The sequence below is a fragment of the Macrobrachium nipponense genome, chromosome 1, assembly GCF_015104395.2.
Source record: "Macrobrachium nipponense isolate FS-2020 chromosome 1, ASM1510439v2, whole genome shotgun sequence".
In the NCBI taxonomy this organism is placed as follows: domain Eukaryota; kingdom Metazoa; phylum Arthropoda; class Malacostraca; order Decapoda; family Palaemonidae; genus Macrobrachium; species Macrobrachium nipponense.
Genome location: NC_087200.1, coordinates 182,154,898 through 182,174,645, shown reverse-complemented (window position 1 = coordinate 182,174,645; position 19,748 = coordinate 182,154,898). Strand labels below are relative to the sequence as shown.

Genomic DNA, 19,748 nt, shown 5'->3' with positions numbered 1-19,748 from the left:
ACCACATTCATTTCCTTTTGTTTGAAAGATGTCACCCATAAATCCCTCAACACTTTCAATTTCCATTTGTTGAACAAACTAGCTCTCAAGATTCCTTGCTTGATTGGAATTCAATGGAATAAATATGACTGCCAGGTACATTCCCATGAAGAAAAACATCGTGGCAGACACCTTGAGCTGGTTAGGACAGGTGGTGGGAACGGAGTGGTCATTAATCCAACTGGTGGCGAATGGACTTCTCCAGTTGTGGCCAGGCCCCACACTGGATCTATTTGCGACATCAAAGAACCACAAATTACCCCTTTACTACTTTTCAGTTCCAGACAAAAATACTGTCATGTAGGACACCTTCCAACATCAGTGGGACAATCTCGACATTTAAGTATTCCCTTCTTTCAGCCAAACCAGGAGAGTGATCGACAGGTGTTTCATTTCACGAGGGCTTTGCATGACATTAATAGCCCCTCAAGCGGAATGGCACGCTGATGTTTGGGTGAATGTTCTCCTAAAGAGATGAGATTCTCTTCTGTCAGTATCTCAGAAAAATGTGTGTTTCTGATATATTTGGTCCTCTTTATGGAATAGCCCTTTGTCAGATATTTCAGCCAAGACTTGCTTGAACAGGCGATCTCTGACAGGAGAGGGAATGCTGATTTTTTTGTACCATCCTCCCCAACTAGACCTCCTCCAAAAAGACAACCCTTCCCTTTCAGTAGAAGGAAACAGTCTAGAGCCGCCGCTCAATTCTTTCGCCATTTTTTTCGTGAGATGAGCCCTCAATCCAAGATCAGACAAAGAAAAGAAGGACATCAACAATTCCATTTCCCCGCACCATCTTGGTTTGGGAAGCTCAGGCCAGGACCCCAAAAAGGTTCCACCAGATTAGGAAAACAAGCAGGAGAAAATTAGCTACAAATTATCAAAATATTACTAATGCCAATTTACCATCTGTATAAGAACATGGCATGAAGAAATCTGACCGGAACGTAAACATTCCAGCACTATCTGGTGGGACACAGGTGATTACAGAGACAGTCTTAGAAGGTCAGCCAATTGTATTTTGATTTTTTAAAATGCCGATCGCACATAACAGAGCGAAGATAAACCTAACTTTAAAAGTTTGTAAGATTAATTAAAAAAAAAAAAAAAATTTATACACTTGAAGCAAAAATTGAATTACATAATATTGTTTGGTCCCATAGGACCATAAGATATAAAAAATATTGTCTCATATAAGCCTTTTAAAACCTACTAACGTGTTATTTAAATGAAATTTAAAAGAAAAACTAAACATACTTTCAGTGATTTATGTCAATGACATAACCTCATCCTTAGCAAATCCAAACTTTAAACCTTTGTATTCCTTAAATGTTTGTACCGTGTACTGTACTGCTTTTAATTTTTTGTAAAACAGTCTTTTTGTAATTCTGTTTTCTTTTCTACGTAATTTGTTTAAGAACGCCTCAGAGTAAAGGCAAAAGATCTTGCTTCACTTTCATCATGGCCATAAGCACTTTGCTGAAGTGTCTTATGTTTTCAACCAAATATCCAAAAAATTATACATCATCTACAATAAAAATAAGTACTAGAACTTGTTGAAAATTTATCATTTCAACGCTACATAACCTAAAACATTACATATAAATAATGATACTGTACTTGTCATCAATTCAAACACATGAATGACATACCTGCAACACTGCATACAAGATACCAAACTTGGATTTTCACAAGCTTTATCAGTGAAGAAATTTGATGACACTTGAGCATATTTCTTCATTACTCTCCGAAAAGTCACCATTACCTGTGGTAAGATCAGTAGAAAGTAGATTCAATCAGGTAAAAAATATTTTTATAATAAAATAAGATTTAATATATACTTACCCGGTAGTAACTACTTATAAACTGTTTCTGCTCGACAGCAGCTAAATTTTTGAAAACTAACAGTAGCGATAGTCTTTTGGGTAAGAGAGGAACAACTACAAACCAGAGACCAATTATGTTTATGCCCTAAGCCCTAATACATGTGAGGGGAGCATGGTGGGACTGTTGTTCATAATTACTGGGTAAGATATAAAATCTCATTTTAATTTATTACAAAAATATCATTCTTATATAAGTAACTTATCCAGTAATTCCTTATTGCTGAATCCATATTAACTGGAGGAGGGATTCATGGACAAAAAATATCTCAACCAATAAGTAATTTAATGTAGTAATTTTAATATTGTAAGACAACTGAAAAAAAAATGGGCTAGCATTTAAACAAATGCTTGTTGTTCCTTACCTGTTGAGAGAGCAGCTGCAGGTAGATACTGCCACTGGATGGCACTCATCTCACATAGTAACAGTATGGCGGTATAGCCAGGATCACCTCTACTGTAGTGGGTGCTATGCAGCAAAGGAGAGCTCCGAACACTAACGAAGTACAGTGGTGCCCCTGTATTCGCGAGGAATGCGTTCCAGACCACCCCCCCCCCCCACCCCCGTAAAGAGTTAGAACCCGCAAATAGTTGGAATATCAATAAAAATGCTTAAAACCTCCTATTTTGTTAATTAAAATTCAAGAAAAGCTCACTAAAAATTTTAATACCTGGTTTTTTTAAGTTTTATCACAAAAAGTGCATTTTATGATGAACTGATTAAATAAAAACAGGAATTTGGAGATATTTCTCAAGGAAAAATACAGCCAACAGGTGAATTTTCCGGAATAATGCGGGGAAATGTTCCCGAGAGAAATCCGTGAATGCATGAGTTGGCGAATATGGGGTTCTGCTGTATTCATGTTCTTGTGACAATGGAATTAACCAACCTTTAACAACATATACAAGATTGCCCCTGCCCAGGGCACAGTACAAACACAAAATCAGATGCAAACTATTCACCTACACTAACATTAAATTAAGACAAAAAATATACTACTACCACTAACACTAAGATCTGGTGGGCACCCCTAGTAAATTGTAGCCCCCAGGCTCCTCAAGGACTCAACACCCTAGAACAAGGCAAAGAGAAAAATTCAAGAAGGAATGGCCTTTCTACACTTCCTCACGAAACACCTCACCAGCAATGGACAATGATCCTAGTGTACTGCACGTTTCATAAACAATCTCTACATCACGTAAATAATGCATTGCAATTATCGATCTGCATTTCCAGTACGTGCCCTGTAAAATAGACGCAAGGTAGAGATTACATTTGAATGCTACCGATGTAGTGTGACTAATGTCATGCAGTTCAGAACCCTCAATACCAACATGACATCCTCCCCAATCTAAGAGTGAACCTCTATTAAATCTCTCAAAAAGAATAAAATTGCATTCTTGGATAAAGCTCTTGAAGGGTTTTATACAGAGCATCATAAATTACTTGTTGGACCTCTTATCTTGTCTGTTCTATTAACCCTCTTACGCCGATTGGATGTATTAAACGTCAAAATAAATTGTCTCCCGGGTGCCGATTGGACGTATTAAACGTCGACATAAAAAAGTTTATTAAAATTTTTGCGGAAAAATACTTATAGGCCTACAAGGCAAAAACTTTTGAATCACGCGCCTTGGGGGATGCTGGGAGCTCACGGATCAAGGCGTTGTTTTGTTTACAATTGTTACGCAGGCGTGCAAGCGCGAATTTCTTTCTTATCATACTAAAAAGTATCAGAAATTATTTCATCACTTTGACAAAATTTTTGCACCATTTTAAATTAGCCGTTACATGGAGTATTATATATGAAAATGTGCCCAATTTTCATGTAGAATACAAAAAAAAAAAAAAAAAAAAAAATACTCATGATTGTAGCTTTTATTAGTTTTGAAATATTTTCATATAAATAACGATAAGTGCCAAAATTTCAAACTTCGATCAACTTTGACTCTACCGAAATGGTCAAAAAATGCAATTGTAAGCTAAAACTCTTATATCCTAGTAATATTCAATCATTTACCTTCATTTTACAACAAATTGGACGTCTCTAGCACAATATTTCGATTTATTGTGAATTTATGAAAAAACTTTTTCCTTACGTCCGCGCGGTAACTCTTCCGATAAATTTTTTTGTGCGATTGTCGTAATGTTTGCATTATTTTCAATTAGCCATTACATAAAGTTTTATATATGGAAATGTGCGCAATTTCATGCACAATACAACTAAAAAACAACCCATGGTTTGTAGCTTTTATCAGTTTTGAAATATTTTTCATATAAATAACGATAAGTGCCAAATTTCAACCTTCAGTCAACTTTGACTCTACCGAAATGGTCGAAAAATGCAATTGTAAGCTAAAACTCTTATATTCTAGTAATATTCAATCATTTACCTTCATTTTGCAACAAATTGGAAGTCTCTAGCACAATATTTTGATTTATGGTGAGTTTATAAAAAAAAAAAATTTTCCTTACGTCCGTGCGGTAACTTACGAAAAAAATCAGACATTTTTTCGTGCGATTGTCGTAATGTTTGCACCATTCTAAATTAGCTGTTACATAAATTTTATATATGAAAAATGTGCGCAATTTCATGTAGAATACAACAAAAAATGATTGAAGGTTGTAGCTTTTCTCATTTTCGAAATATTTGCATATAAATCACAATAAATAGAAAAAAAAACCACGTTCAGTCAACTTTGACTACCGAAATAGTTGAAAAACGCAATTGTAAGCTAAAACTCTTACAGTATATAATATTCAGTCATTTATCTTCATTTTTGAAATAAATTCAGTCTCTCAGCACAATATGTTTATATTTATGGTAAATTTTTTAAAATAACTTTCCTTCCCTCTGCGTGCGAATTCTCCGCCGCAAATCTCCGAAATGGTGTACGTCGCATTCTCGTTATATTTGCTCAGTTTTCATATTAGGCGTTTCATAGAGTTTTATATATAAAAATGTGCGCAATTTCATGTAGAATACAACAAAAATAATTGAAGGTTGTAGCTTTTCTCATTTTCGAAATATTCGCATATAAAAAAATTTATATAAAAATTCGACATTCGGTCAACTTTAACTCGTCCGAAATGGTCAAAAAAACTGCAATTGTAAGCTAAAACTCTTACAGTATAGTAACATTCAATCATTTATCTTCATTTTGAAACAAATTGGAAGTCTCTAGAAACATTATTTAGATTTATGGTGAATTTTTGAAAAAAAAAAAAATTTTTAACATCCATCCTCGCGTTACGAATTCATACATCATTTTGTGATAATATTTTCTCTGTGTTGCTTTGATCGTCTTACAATGTGTTACTTACATCCAAAATGATCGCAATTTAGTGTACAAAACAACGAAAAAAATTAAAATCTCATTAGCTTTAACCGTTTTGCTCACAGCGCGATTTGAATACAATATATAGATGAAATTTTGTTTTCATGCTATCATATATCGCATTATTTATATATGAATAATGGTATTTTTTTTTCATTTCTGATGGTTGTATACTAAACTTCACGCAATGACGAAAAAAAAAGGAGCAAAAATGAACTCTTAATCTTGAAAACTAAGTGAGCTGTGATTTTTTGAAAAAAATATTTTTTCCGCTTCGGCGCTCACTCCGAGACCCCCTCGGCATACGGGAGACGATTTTTATTATACCCCTTCGGCGTAAGAGGGTTAAGATAATATCTGAGAGCTCTCACTGGGCATAGAGCTCTCTCATCATCTTCTGTCTCCAGAGTGTCTGTAAAACTTTTAATGGTAAACAACCCAAGGCCAGGGGCATATTGGGGTTTCATTTTTAGCTAAAAAGTCAAGATAAAGAGAGCAAACTGCATCTCTGTTAGATAAACCAATCCTTTTATCCATTTTGTGTGGAGCTCACTCACTCTCTTAGCCATAGCCAGAGCCACTAAAAACGTTCATCTAGTATTGTCTCTCAGCGAAGATGAGTGGATTGGTTCAAAGTGCGCACAATCTATCCACTTTAGCCATTAAGCACTACGTCTAAGTTCTAAGGGCATGAGTCTTTCTTGATAACTTTACAAGTCTTGAAAGATTTTACTACGTCAGAGATATCACAATCTTCAGAAATGTTACACCTCTATGTCTAAACAGTGACCAGAGCATTGCCCTATAGACGTTAATAGTAGATATTGCAAGGCCTTTCGACAATCTTAAATATAACAAAAAATGCAAAACTTTCACTGAAGTCGTTTTAGAAGAGATGTGTCGTTTACACCAGTCTAAAAACAGACCATTTTGGCTGGTAAACTCTGTCCTTTGAATTATCTCTGCATTTAGTGATGACATTCACTGCTTCTCTAAAGAACCCTTTTGCTCGGACAAGTTTAACAATAGTTAAAACCCTGTCAGGGCCAGAGTGAATAACCCTTGATGGAATCTCCTGTAGTGGGGTTGTCTGAGCAGACTTAGAATCATAGGAAGGAGTTTTGGAAAGTCCACTAACAGACTGAGAAGCTCCGGGAACCATTCCTTTTTTGGCCAGAATGGTGCCACCAGGGTCATCCTGATATTTTGATGGGACTGGAATTTCCATAAGACTTCACTTATCATCCCCGAACGGGGGAAAGAAATGCATAGAGATCCAGGTTAGCCCAATTCACCATCATCGCATCTATCTCCCTAAGCCAGTGGATCTTGAACTGGGGAACATTATAGAGGCAGACGATTGTTCCTGGATGTTCCAAACAGGTCCAAAATCAGTCTTCCCCACAAGTTCTACAGTTTGGAGTATACCCGACTGTCCGGTGTCCATTCTGGGGGAAGAACATGATTTTGATGACTAAAATTGTCTGCTATCACGTCATGTTTCCCCTGAATGAAGAGAGTCATCAACATGGTGTTTGTTTCTGTCTACCCAAAGAAGCAGTTCCCTTGTTGGTTTGTACAGTGAAAATGAAGGAGTTCCCCTTTGAAGTCTGAAATAAGTCAAAGCCATAGTGTTGTCCTAGAAAATCACTACGTTTTTGTTGCGGACTTCATTTGAGAAGTGCTGTAAGCCCAGACAAATTGCTCTCAATTCCTCTATGTTGATGCAACCACACACACCCAACACTTCTCTTCCCTCCAGAAAGAGTTCCCCACCTAGATCCGATGCATCTGAAAAGAACTCTTAGGTCAGGGTTCACAACAAAGAGCGATTTTCCTTCCAGAAGTATGTCAACAGAGTTCCAACCTCCTCAGGTCTTCTTTTATCTTCTTTGTTATCAAAAAAAATACAGAGACCTTGGTTTGTTTTTCTGATCCAAATTGATTCTTAGGAAGAATTGCAGTGGTCTCAAGTGGCAACCTTCCCAACCTCACAAACTAATCTAGTAGAAGGCTAGCATTGCCCTAGCAGACTCATCTACTGAGTGGCTGAGCAGGTTGGGAGAGACAGAAATAAATTCACTTTCTTTAAGCCATCCTACACTCTTCTGGGGAATGGAAAAAAAACCTGAAAAAAAATGAAAAAATAAAACTTTTGTTTTAAAAATAATTTGTATTTTTCATAGCTAACAAACCTGAGTCTTAACAATAGGATAATTTTTCAAGGGCCTAACTGGAACCGGTTAAACAATCAGAGATTGTAAAGCAAGGAATCTGTGAAATTTCGCAATGTGTGTGCATATTGGGTGAAAGCCATTCAAAGACCGCGTACCCCACGCCATCACATTAATCTCCTTCCCAACCAGGATGTCATAAGATGACAGAGGGGCAGCTAGAGGTGGGCAGTAAAACATTAATATCTCAGGTTTGTTAGCTACGAAAAATACAAATTGTTTTAAACCATTTGGTCATTTGTTCATATGCAAAACAAACCAAACCTTTTGGTCTTACAATAGGATAGCCCCCCCCCCGATTATACTTGGTGGGAGGTATAGGCATTCTAAACTGGCTTAGGGGATAACCCAGCCCACCTCCAAGAGAAATATCTACAGGAGGTGGACCGGAATGCCCATGAAGATAAGATAAACCAACCTATCCAACAAGTCAGCCAACTGGGTTTTATACAATGATTTATGAGCAGATTCATTGCATTAGGGAACCAAAGAAAAATTCTTACTGTTCGATAACAAACCAAATAAACCAAAGATTCGTTATCACTCCTCACTCCCCCATGCTAGGGAGCAATGTATTTGCTACTGAATAGAGGGTTTGATTACAGTAGTAGCCTCAGGATACGAAATTAATCTGTTCCGAAGCAGCCTTCGTAATGTGATTTTTTTCGTATTCTTGAACTGTTTTACGTACAAGTAAATTGCCTAATTCGTTCCAAGCCCTACTACAACACCAAAGTAAATTTTATAATAAAGCTAAATTGACCATAAACAATGAGATACAACAATTTGGACCATTCAATACCTAACATAACCTTATTGTAGTACGTACCTGTAAATAAAGTGTATTAGTGTACATGGTACAAGAAATAATTTATGTACATGTAAGTACATATGTAGTAAAATGGGGAACCTTACCTTTCGAGTGAGGCGATCTCCGAAAGTGGAGACAGAGGAGGAGGACAAATGGCAGAAAAACATAAACACTTAACTTTACGAAAACACATTAAAAAATGGCAGAAAACATTAACACTAACTTAACGAAACACACTAACAAATGGCAGAAAACATTCAACACTTGATTATCTCCATCTTTGTACTCCATACAAAGCATCTCCTCTTTCCTTGTGAAACTTCGGCAACATCCTTGGGACCCATGGCTAATAACATAAGTAATTAAGTTCACACACAACACGATAAAGTAACTTACAGTACAATGACGCGAAATCACCAACACGAATTTACGTTAACAAACAAATACGTATATGTGAACGAACGAATTCCAGTTGTTTACGATAACGCTGTCAGCAAAAAAATAGTCAAGGAACGCCTTTACATAGAGGCAGGATGCTGGCCAATAGGAGAGCAGGATCTTATGGTGGTGACTAGCATCAGGAACCAATGGGAGAGCGGGAGGATGGTGGCAAGTTCTACTCAGTTGGTGGCGCGTGAGTTTAAAATTGTTCTCGGTGGTCCGGGCGAATCTCGGACTTTACCCTTTCGCAACCTGAATTATTTTCGTATACAGAGGCAAAAAAATCTTTGTCTTTGCTTTCATAACTTGGATTTTTCGTGGGTAGAATCTTTCGTATGTCGAGGTTCCACTGTATTTGATAACACAAGAGCAAACAAAACTACCAGTATGACTACCTTACTCACCTGTACCAGACCAGTCCAGTGAATGACGTGTCTATTCCTTGACCCGCCCATAGGAAGAGGAAAGGAATAAGAGAAAGAAAGAGACCAGCCAAACTCACTCATTCTCTCTTCCACACAACCATCTTAGGTAAGATACACATTTGCCAGGTGAGAGGAAACAAGAGTTACACAATCTGTTGGGCAGCCACCACAGGACCTAGGGAAAAGGAGTCCATAGACCTGTGGACAACATCCTTAAGATAAAAAGAGGTGAACGTTGACTGACATAACCAAGTACCAGCGTCAGAACTCTATGAACAGCAAAATTTTTCTTGAATGCCAGTGAGGAGCTAATACCTCTGATGTCATGTGTTTCTAGCTGCACAGACTCAGTGACGGAACATCAAGAGACAAATACGCCTGCCTGATAGCCTCACGTATCCAGAAAGAGATTGTATTCCTGGAAACCTCTTTCTTAGAATGCCCTGTGCTAACAAAAAGTCTATGACACTCTGGTCTGAGATGTCGCGTCCTCTTAAGATAGCAATGCAGGGCCCTGACAAGACTTAATAAGAGCTCCTGAGAATCACCGCCCACAAAGTCATCCAAAGATGGAATGGATAAGGAAGCAAATCTTGTCATCTTGTACCAAGGGATTCTGGGTCTTAGCCATGAATTTTGGGACAAATTCGAGGTTCACTGATCCCCAACACCTGGTGTGTTCCACATTATAGCTCAGGCCAAGTAGCTCCCCTACTCTCTTCGAAGGAGCCAAGACCAGGAGGATAACCCATCTTGAGCGTCAAGTTCCTGTCTGATGAACGACGTAAAGGCTCATAGGGAGCTTTAGTGAAACTCCGTATGGACCAAGGAAACATAAAAAGTTGGAGGCCTAAGCTCTCTTAGAGAACAGGACGGTGCTCAAAGCCTTCGAACAACAGGGAGAGTTCCCAGGATGAAGAGATGTCAACACTTCTAAGATGTAACCACTAAACTCAGGGCTGCTCTGTAGCCCCTAATAGCAGAGATGGATAAGCCTTTCTCATCCCTGAGGTAAGACTAAAAAGTCTGCTGTGCACTGAACAGAGGTTTTGAGTAGAGAGAAACCCTGTCTACAACACCAATCAAAGTAGATTCCCTATTTACCTTGGTAAACTGCAGAGGGAGATTTCGTGCGATTGCTAGGCATATGCCATGCTGATTTTTGAGAAAAGCCTCTCGCTTGGAGGAGATACTTGATAGTCTCCATACCGTGAAGAGACAGGGATTCTACTGACTGGTTGAAATCTCTCTATGTGTGGCTGGCAAAGAAGATGCCGCCACGGGGGCAATCTCCCTCGGAACCTCCGACGACAACGACAGCAGATTCCCGGGAAACCATTCTGCCTGCAGCCACAGGAGAAGCCACCAATGTCATCTTGAGATTTTGCGAACTCATCATCCTGTTCAGCACCTAGCAGATCAAACAAAACAAGAGGAAGGCATACACTTCCGATTGTTCCAGGGATATTGAAAAAGAGTCCTCTGCTAACGCCAGAGGATCCGGAACCACTTACCAATAAGCTTCCAACCTCTTGTTGAACTGGGTGTAAGAGATCCAGCATAAGCCTCTCCCAACCTGGAAAAGCCTGTCTACTATGACTTGATGTAGGGACCACTCTGGGCCTAGAACTTGGTCCGATGACTTAGGTTGAACCGCCCATTGGTGAATCAACTGTCAAAGCATGGAGTTGACGTGAAACCAGACCCCTTGCTTGTTCACATAAGCGACCATCATGGTGTTGTCCGACATGAGAAACCACAGAATGACCCTCTACCTTCTCCCGGAATCCCTTCAGACCAAGAAAGGCTGCCTTCAACTCCAACACGTTGAAGTGTGGCAGCTTGTCCAATCCAGACCCCAAAACACCTGAAGTAATGAGTGCCCCCAACCTGCGAGGGAGCGGCATCTGAAAACAGAAGAAAGTCAGAGGCAGAGAATGCAGAGAAACATCTTCAAGAAGATTCTCATCATTTACCACCAACAAGATCTTCCCTCACCTCCTCAGGACGGTGAACCCTTAGCAGAGGGGAGTCCCCACCAGAGACCAGAAGTCCCTCAGTTTCCACTGCAGAGACCGAATATGAAGTAGCCACAAGGGACCAGCTTCTCCAGAGAAGAATAAAATAAAACCCCAGAACAACCTGCCACTGATGAGCTGACTGATCTGGCTGTGACAGGAAAGTGCAAACCACTTTCTGCAACTTCTCCAACTTCTGGTCCAACGGGAAAACCCTTGGCACTGCTGTATTGATGACCATACCTAGATAAAGAATTCTCTGACCAGGGATAAGATTCGATTTCCTTTCTCCAGGTTCACCATAATGCCAAGTCCCAGACAAGACTGAAGTAGATGATCCCTGTCTTGCAGCAGTTTCTCCTTGGACCCGCTAAGACCAATCAGTCGTCGAGGTACCTCAGCAGACGGATCCCTTGAGAATGAGCCCAAGTCGAGAAGAGGGAGAAGACTCTTGTGAACACTGAGGGGACGTGGTCAACCTGAAGCATAAGACCTTGAATGGGAACACTTTCTCTCCAAGAGAGAAGTGGAGGAAACTTCCTGGACAATGGATGCATAGGATTTGGAATGTGTGTCCTTTAGATCTATCGACAGTATGAAGTTGTTGCCCCTCACTGCAGCCAACACCAATCGTAGGGTCTCCATCTTGAGCCTCATCTTCCTGACAAAATGATTCACGGTGGATAGATCAATCACTGGTCTCTAACTACTGATGCTTTTGGCACCAAGAAGAAGATGTGACTGTAAAACCCCGGAGACGGACACACTACTACTTCCTCTATTGCACCCCTGTCCCAGCAATTTCTGCAACCTCCTCCCGGAGAGCTAACCAACTTCGGAGAATTGGGGGGCATAAATTTGCCTGAACAAAGGTCTGTCAAGAGTGGGGAGAGAAGTCAAACAGAGTAGATATCCCACGCGAAGAACATCTACTACCCACTTCTCCACGCCGTAACTCTTGCCACTTGGCCCACTGGCCAGCCAGGCAACCCCCTAACCATAGCAAATGGACAGGGAGAGGCGCCCAACCTATCGATGACTTCCCCTGCCTCTACCTCTTGAGCCCCTCCTTGGCTTGTAAATGGGCTGAAAGGGATGTTTGTCAGACTTAGTCTGAGAAGAAGATTGAGAGGGCCTAACCAAAGCCAAACTCCTAGCCAACTTACTAGGGGATGTTCCTTGCATTTGTTGTTGTGATGGAGGGGGAAGAGGAGGTCAACAAGAACGAGACTCCAACTTGGAGACAGCTTGATGCACCAACTTGTCCTTCGTGTCAGCCTGGCGGTGGGTCTATCGCGTCCTCCAGCTCAGTCCGTGGGAAACAGGAACTGAGATCCAACAAATCCCCATTCCTGAGTGCCAACAAGGACTAAGGATCAATTGATCTTGCCATTTTGGACAGTGCTGCGTCTCTTCTGATCAGCAGAAAGATTAACCCACTGTAGGAATGTTCCATTTGAGGTACGATATGTTTTCCCTGTTATGTGTATCTCTTTGCACGGGGTTCAGGAAAAGACACAAGTCAGTTCCTGCTCATCCCTTGGCTCTGTAATGCAACTCGGTGTACATTAAACGGAAATCAACTGGTCCTGAGTATGTCTCAACCTGCTTACGTGGCGCAGTGATTCTCGTTCCAAAGCAGGACCTACAAGATGCTGAGACAAGGCCATCACACACACCCAGGGGCACAGCAAGACGTTCCCCCAGAGGCACTGCAAGCAGGAATGCAACACCGGCACGCCGGCACCACGAGGGACAGGACTTGTTTACAGGCTTTGGTTGGGCCTCATGGCACAAGGAAGACCACATGGTTCAGCCTCGGCGGTGTTTAGGGCGATGTGCCCTGAGAAGTGTAGCTATGAGATGACACAAAGCAGTTTTCGAGAATGGTGTCGCTCTATGAGTGATTGGCTGGCCTTAGGAAACGTCTCACGGAGAGAATGCACTTATCAGTATCCGGGTTAAACTGCGATGAGAAGTTAAGGATGGCTATAGATGCAACCCACTCAGAGGTTCAGTGGAACTCATTAACGGCCTCTGAGGCATTTGACAGACTGGAGGAGATCACAACGAAGTCTGTGAATAAGGCAGTGGCATGGGAACAAGTTTTTCTCAGCGCAACAAGGCGATCAAGAAACCGCGAAATCTTTTGTGCATAGGTGCCAACAATTGGCCTTAGATTGTGGGTTTTAAGTGTTCCTCTTGTCATGTTTACCATTTATGTATGTTTCCAGCGCTGTGTCCGAATTGGACTATCTTTATTATAGCTGAATTCCCTTTGCTTCATATGTTACTACCTTTACCAGTTTTATTATTTTGCAACTAAAAGGAGAAATCTATACTTATGTTTTAAATATACTATGTTTGCTTTGAATGGGGAGCTTTGATCTTAAAGGGGTAGGTGTAGGAATGGTCCATTTGAGGTACGATATGTTTTCCCTGTTATGTGTATCTCTTTGCACGGGGTTCAGGAAAAGACACAAGTTAGTTCCCGCTCATCCCTTGATCTGTAATCAACTCTTGTACATTAAAGGAATCAACTGGTCCCGAGTATGTCTCAACCTGCTTACACCCACAAATTGACACTAAGATGAGCTACATACGAAAACAAAACGCCTTGCCCGTAGACTGCAAAAAACTGGCAAGGGAAGATGCACTCAACCAACCCTCCTGCAGACCTGTCAGAAGCAATCATGGCTATGGCCATCGACCACAAGTCCAACCATGACACTCTGAAAAAATTGAGGCTGCTGTAGACTTCATAGCCAAAGCATCCTGCGGTTGACAAGGACGGGGCCACCGACCAAGGACGGGGCCACCGACCTAACTTGCTCCAATGTCAACCCTGGCTTGAGACGTATGACATCTGGGTTAAGATGTCGAGGCATCAAACAGACAGAGTTGGCAGCACAATATTTCCTGTGCCTCATGAGAGGGGAGGAGGAAGCAACTTGGAAGAACCACCCCTTGACCCAGAGAGATCCGTCCCAGTCTGACACCAAGGCATTCATCTCTACAAGACCGACTGAACATGTTCCGAAAGGGGAAGCTGAAAAGAGGCGACTTAGGATCTTGAGTAGCCCCAAGTAAGGCTTCCAAGTAGTAGGAGTAATAGCAGACCAAGCTTGAGCCCTACACTCCAGGTTGTTGAACCCACAAATGAGCTTCAACAACCTCAGCAAAGTAAGACAAAAAAACTCCTGCGTTTCTCTCCTCCTGCTCTGGCAACGAAGACCAATGATGTGAAGAAGAGGCAGGCTTATCCAGATCACCTTCATCCTGCAACAACACCGAAGAAGATTCTCAAGAAATACCAGCTTTCTGCAATCCAACTGTAGGTGACAAATCATCAACCAAAGACTCAGCAACCAAGGGACCGGTGCGCAAACCAGTAAATAAGACACCAGAGACCTGTCCTGACTGGAGCCGTGCACCGACTTCTGTGATGAACCAAGCACAACACCAGGAACACCAGCCCGAACACAACAGAAGGCCTCACGTACATGTTCACGGATGTGTTCACGTACACAGCGGTGTGAAGCAGACACTTGTCTGTGCAATGGAGATGTATTTTGAACTCTAGATAAAGAGCAAGAACCTCTGGAGGCAAATCACGAACAGCAACATCGGGAGATGAAGAAAAAACACTCTGGAGGGGGAACCCCGTAGACCAAGCGACGCCAGAGCACTGCCATTTTGGACGCCTCCGAATCTGGAAACAAAAGAAACAGATCAAACAGCCTCCTCCCTCCCGGGAAGCAAATTAATACCCAAGGAAGAGGGGACAACATCACTCATTTAAATCAGCCTGAGGACCTCCCAATACTTCCAACGATGAATCAATGGAAGAAAGGAAGGAGACACAGGTACACACACTAGCATCTACAGGTATTCTCCATACTTACGATGGGGTTAGGTTCCGAAAAAACCCATCGTAAGTTGAGAAAATCGTATCTCGGACTATTAGCCTAGCCTACACTAAGTTAATCAGTTACAATATAGGTCTAGGCTATATACACATATATGGAAGATTAGCCTACACTACACAGTATACCTATACATATAAGGTATAGTAATTATTAATATCAGCTAGTTGGGCGTGTTTCAATTGCGATTGACTTATTGATAATTAAGTATAAAAAGAAACTTAATAATAAGAAAACAAGGATCCAGACTGTAGCGTAAAGGGTACTCACCAAGATTCGGTCCGTGTCGGCAATACGTGATCGTGTCAGGCTGTTCATGGCTACATAACTAAAGATCGGAAGAGGAGGATGATGATATAAAGCAGCAGGATCATCAATTCGCTCTTCCTCAGAATAAAAATTTCTTCTTCTGTAAGTTCAGGTGTCTCGAGGAAACAACTGTTCCGAGACGTACAGGATCGAGTCTCAAGTGAGGGGGTAGGGCTGGGGGAAGCGGAATGCGGAATCATGGAGTCGTTCTCTTGAAAGAAAAAATCCATTGTAGGGTTGCACAGTGCGTTTTTTTCGTTCTTCATAAATTAATCGGTAACATGCAACACTGTCCTTGATGAGCCCTCTGAACTTTGGCAAACCGTTCCTCGTCCCATCCCATTTTCACTTAAAAGTTTCAGTCCTTGATCAAATAAAGCAAACGCCTCTGCCAGTTTTTTTAGTCGTAAACGTTCGCATCCGGCTCTTTTATTCTTCTTCTCTTCTGCTTTTTTTTTTTCTCTTCTGCAAGTGCAATTAAATCCTCTGCCGTTAGCTCTACATCTTGCACATCTATAAGTTCTTGGATATTCTTCCTCGTCATTTCTAAATCTAAACTTTTCCAAGTATCAAGATCTTTTTATTGATTTCCACTTCTTCATTCTGATCGAACCTTTAAAACGAGTTCACATACACTTTCAGCAGATTTCCAGACCCCATTCATACACTCTTTCTTTACCTCCTTCCACACACTTCCACTTCAATGTTCATAATGGAGTTAAGAACACTAAATTCTTTCCAGAAAGTTCTGAGATCTTTCTCCTCGTTATCCGTAGCCTGAACAGCCTGCGCAAACGTGTTCCGAAGATAATACGCCTTGAACGTAGCCACAGCACCCTGATCCATGGGTTGTATGAGAGAAGTTTGTGTTTGGTGGCAGAAACACAACTTTTACATTCTCGTTAATACTATCTCGATGTGCTGAGGGTGGCCAGGAGCATTGTCGGAATCAGAAGAATTTTGAAGGGGATGTTATTTTTTCTACAATAATCTTTCACTTCCGGAATGAAGCAATGAACGAACCAGTCCTCGAACAATATTGCAGTCATCCAAGCTTTTTTATTATGACGGTAATGCACAGGAAGTGTCTGCTTGTCGATGTTTTTTTTAAAGCCCTTGGATTTTCTGAGTGATAAATCATAAAGGGCTTAAGTTTATACCCAGCCACATTTCCCCCAAGCAGAAGAGTCAATCGATCCTTGTATGCCTTAAACCCGGGCATCACCGTTGCTTCTTTGTGGATGTAGGACCGTTGTGGCATACGTTTTCCAATAAAGTCCGGTTTCGTCAACATTAAAGATTTGCTCTGGCAAGTAGCCTTCATTAACGACGATCTCGTTTAAAAACATCCTTAAATTTTAGCGGCAGCCCGTCGCATCAGCGCTTGCTGCTTCACCGCTAATTTTCACACTGTGAAAATTATGGCGGTTCTTGTTGAAACGACGAAACCATCCAGCACTTGCTGCAAAACTTTTGTTGTGGTTTATCATCATAATTCTTCTTCAGCTCTTCAAAAAGCATGCGCGCCTTTGTCTGAATTGGTTGGAAGAGGGTGAGCGGCATACGCTTTGTATTTGATCCTCCATCCACGACCTGACCAGTAATTGCTCCATTTCTTCCAAAGGCCCTATCCTCTTCTTTGAATATAACCGTTGAATGAACTGAAGCATATGCCTTTACAGCATCCATTACGCGTTTCTTGTCCTTGAGGATGGTGGATACCGTCGATTGCGATAAACGTTCGTCACGTGCGATAACCATGACTGCCTTTCCCGCTTCACGCTGGTTTATTATTTTTTTCAGTTTCTGCTCCAAAGTGATGGATTGCTCTTCTTTTTTGCACTACCAGCAGGACACCTATTTGGTTGTTTGGCAGACATAGTTTTTTTGTTTTAATTTTCGGTACTTAAAAAACTCTCAAATCACAAACGAACACCGACCTAATGTTTCTTGGTTCAAAACGAGCGCAAGTGAGGTCGAACTCATTGCCGCTGTACCTACGCCAGCCTCTCGCTCTCGGGCCAACATATCGTACAGCGTAGTACGCTGCTGCCAGCGCTCGCTGTGCGCGAAATTTAAAAATACGCATTTCAACTTTTTTTTTTTTTTTTTTAGTATTAATTGCTAACCCCATCGTAACATCGGATTATCGTAAAACGAATTATCGTAACTCGAGCACTACCTGTACTATATGAATCCACAAGGCCAGAGAAGTCCCCCTGGGAGGAGGCAGAAACTTCCAAGGAAGGAGCTTCCCTGGTTACATAGAAATGACTGACAAACGCTTCTTTATGAGGAAAGAAGGAAGGAAGGCAAAAGATGCTTCACCTTGTTCCCTCTTAGCAGAAAGCCACTCATCCATGTAGCGAAGAACCTTCTAGCTGCAGAGAAGAGGACTAACTTACGAAACGGTCCGGAAAATAATCCAAAAGAAACCTCATTAAAGAAGCGAGCGCTGACGGAGGTGAGATGAGTCCTGCTCTAAATCCTGCTCTTGCTCTTCATTCTGAAGACACAGGTGACAGGGCCAGCTCTGCCTTCTTTGACGACAGCTTCTTACCCTTAAAGAAGGCTAACAACTCTTCAAAGTGCTATTGAAAAAGGAGCCAAAGTAGGATCCTCCTGCTGGGATTGATCCGAGCTAACAGTTGATGAAGACTTACATTGTGATGTAGAAGCAGGCTCCAAACTCACTGTCGAGTCTGTCGAGTCGACTGAAAATGGACTGACCATTTTAGTCTACACCAACACCAGTTGCTCTCAGTTGAGTCGCGAGTCAAAAACAGTATGATTACAAGGCAGGTAAGACTGGAAACTGTATCTCTAGATCTTTGACAGAGATAGGGGACTCATCTACTGTCGATGGACCTTTTAAAAAGGGCGAGAGGCCATGGACCACCCAGCGACACGAATCCGGAGAAGACGAACCACTGGAGTCCACAACAACTGCACACTAAAAGACGCCTTTCCAGCTGTGTTCAGTCGAAACCTGATACGACACATCAGGATCTACGGAGGGAGCGACTGCCTGTGGCAAGCCCCGCCAGTCTCCCATGTCTTCTTTCCGAGGTGGGGGAGCAGACAGTTACCTTTGTCTCGGAGAACTGGAAGGATGGACAGCCACTCCCTCAGATTGCACAGCATTAGCACTATCGCCAGGTACTTTCACTTCATTTTCATCTATTAGAGATTTCATAGAGGAAACCTAACTCCATCATGGTATTGGCCAAATACTCTAACTTCCTCTCGAAACTTTGATTTTGAGGCTGGTAATGTATCGGATATAGCAACATGGGAAGCTGACAAAGTAGTAAGGATGTGAAGGGGTCAGAGGACTGAGAATAGGGGTGATTTCCAAGAATAGGAGAAGAAGCAGAAGTAGAGGTCTCCGCCAATACAGGGGAGGGCGAAGGAGCTACATTAGCCTTACTATCAGCTCTAAGGGCTGCTTCCTCTTCCTTTCGTGAATCACTTTCTTTGCTTATTATGGGAAATACCAGTTCCACTTCTACTCATCCCAATCCTGACATAGAGAGCATCTAGTTCCCTCAAACACTCCTGACCCCTACAATTAATACATCTAGAGTGAGGATCATATACTCCCCTTTATTAACCCAGTTAGCAGTCATCTGCACAAAATCTAATTCCAGATGTGATTGAATCAGACATATTCAGCAAAAAAGGCAGCAAAATAAAAAATAAAAATAAAAAAAGGAAACAAAAAAAACTAAGCTAATTTGAAAAAACAGCAACCACAACAAAACTGTGTGTCAGCAATATCCAGGAAAGCCAAAAAAACAATTCAAATGATGACGAAGAGGTCCGCACAACTACCGATGTACCCGGGAGCCGGCAGACATCCAATTGAGGGGTGCAATGTCGTCATAGCTGTTTACTGGAAATGGTCAGTTAACTGGTTACCTACAATAGTGAAAGTTTGAATTTTGGTCTGCTGCGGCAGGGATCCTACAGATGATAATTGCCTGGTAAAAAGCCAGAATAAAAACAAAGATTTTATGACTAAATGGAACTTTCAGCTTTTTTCCAATAAACACTTAATACTCATGAAATACTGCACTAATTATCCATTATTTCCAAGATACTTACTTTCCAAATACTACTGTACTACAAAATAACTTCAAAATGACAATTTGTCCAAAATTGCATTTTTCCTAACTATACAAACCTGAGGTCTTTTACAATAGGAAGGTTACTAGCGGCAGCTGGATAGGTCATAAGCTTTCGAACAAGGGGTTCGGTAGTTAACTGCTTGTCCGACAGGCGCGCGCGGGCGCGACTGGGAGGTAAACAATCACTTTTTGC

General features: G+C 41.4%; 2 protein-coding genes across 4 annotated transcripts in view; both read right to left on the bottom strand.

The window, feature by feature from the left end:
• LOC135220068 (uncharacterized) overlaps nucleotides 1-18,158 on the bottom strand; it is a 52,537-nt gene extending 34,379 nt beyond the window's left edge. The window contains exons 1-2 of the mRNA XM_064257393.1: nucleotides 18,089-18,158; nucleotides 10,948-11,079 (exon numbers count right to left, since the gene is read on the bottom strand). Coding sequence (XP_064113463.1) covers nucleotides 10,948-11,079; nucleotides 18,089-18,158 — 202 coding nt within the window. The remainder of the gene's footprint in view (nucleotides 1-10,947; nucleotides 11,080-18,088) is intronic.
• Nucleotides 1-19,748, bottom strand: part of LOC135219892 (uncharacterized) — a 173,183-nt gene that overhangs the window by 48,854 nt on the left and 104,581 nt on the right. The window lies entirely within an intron of this gene.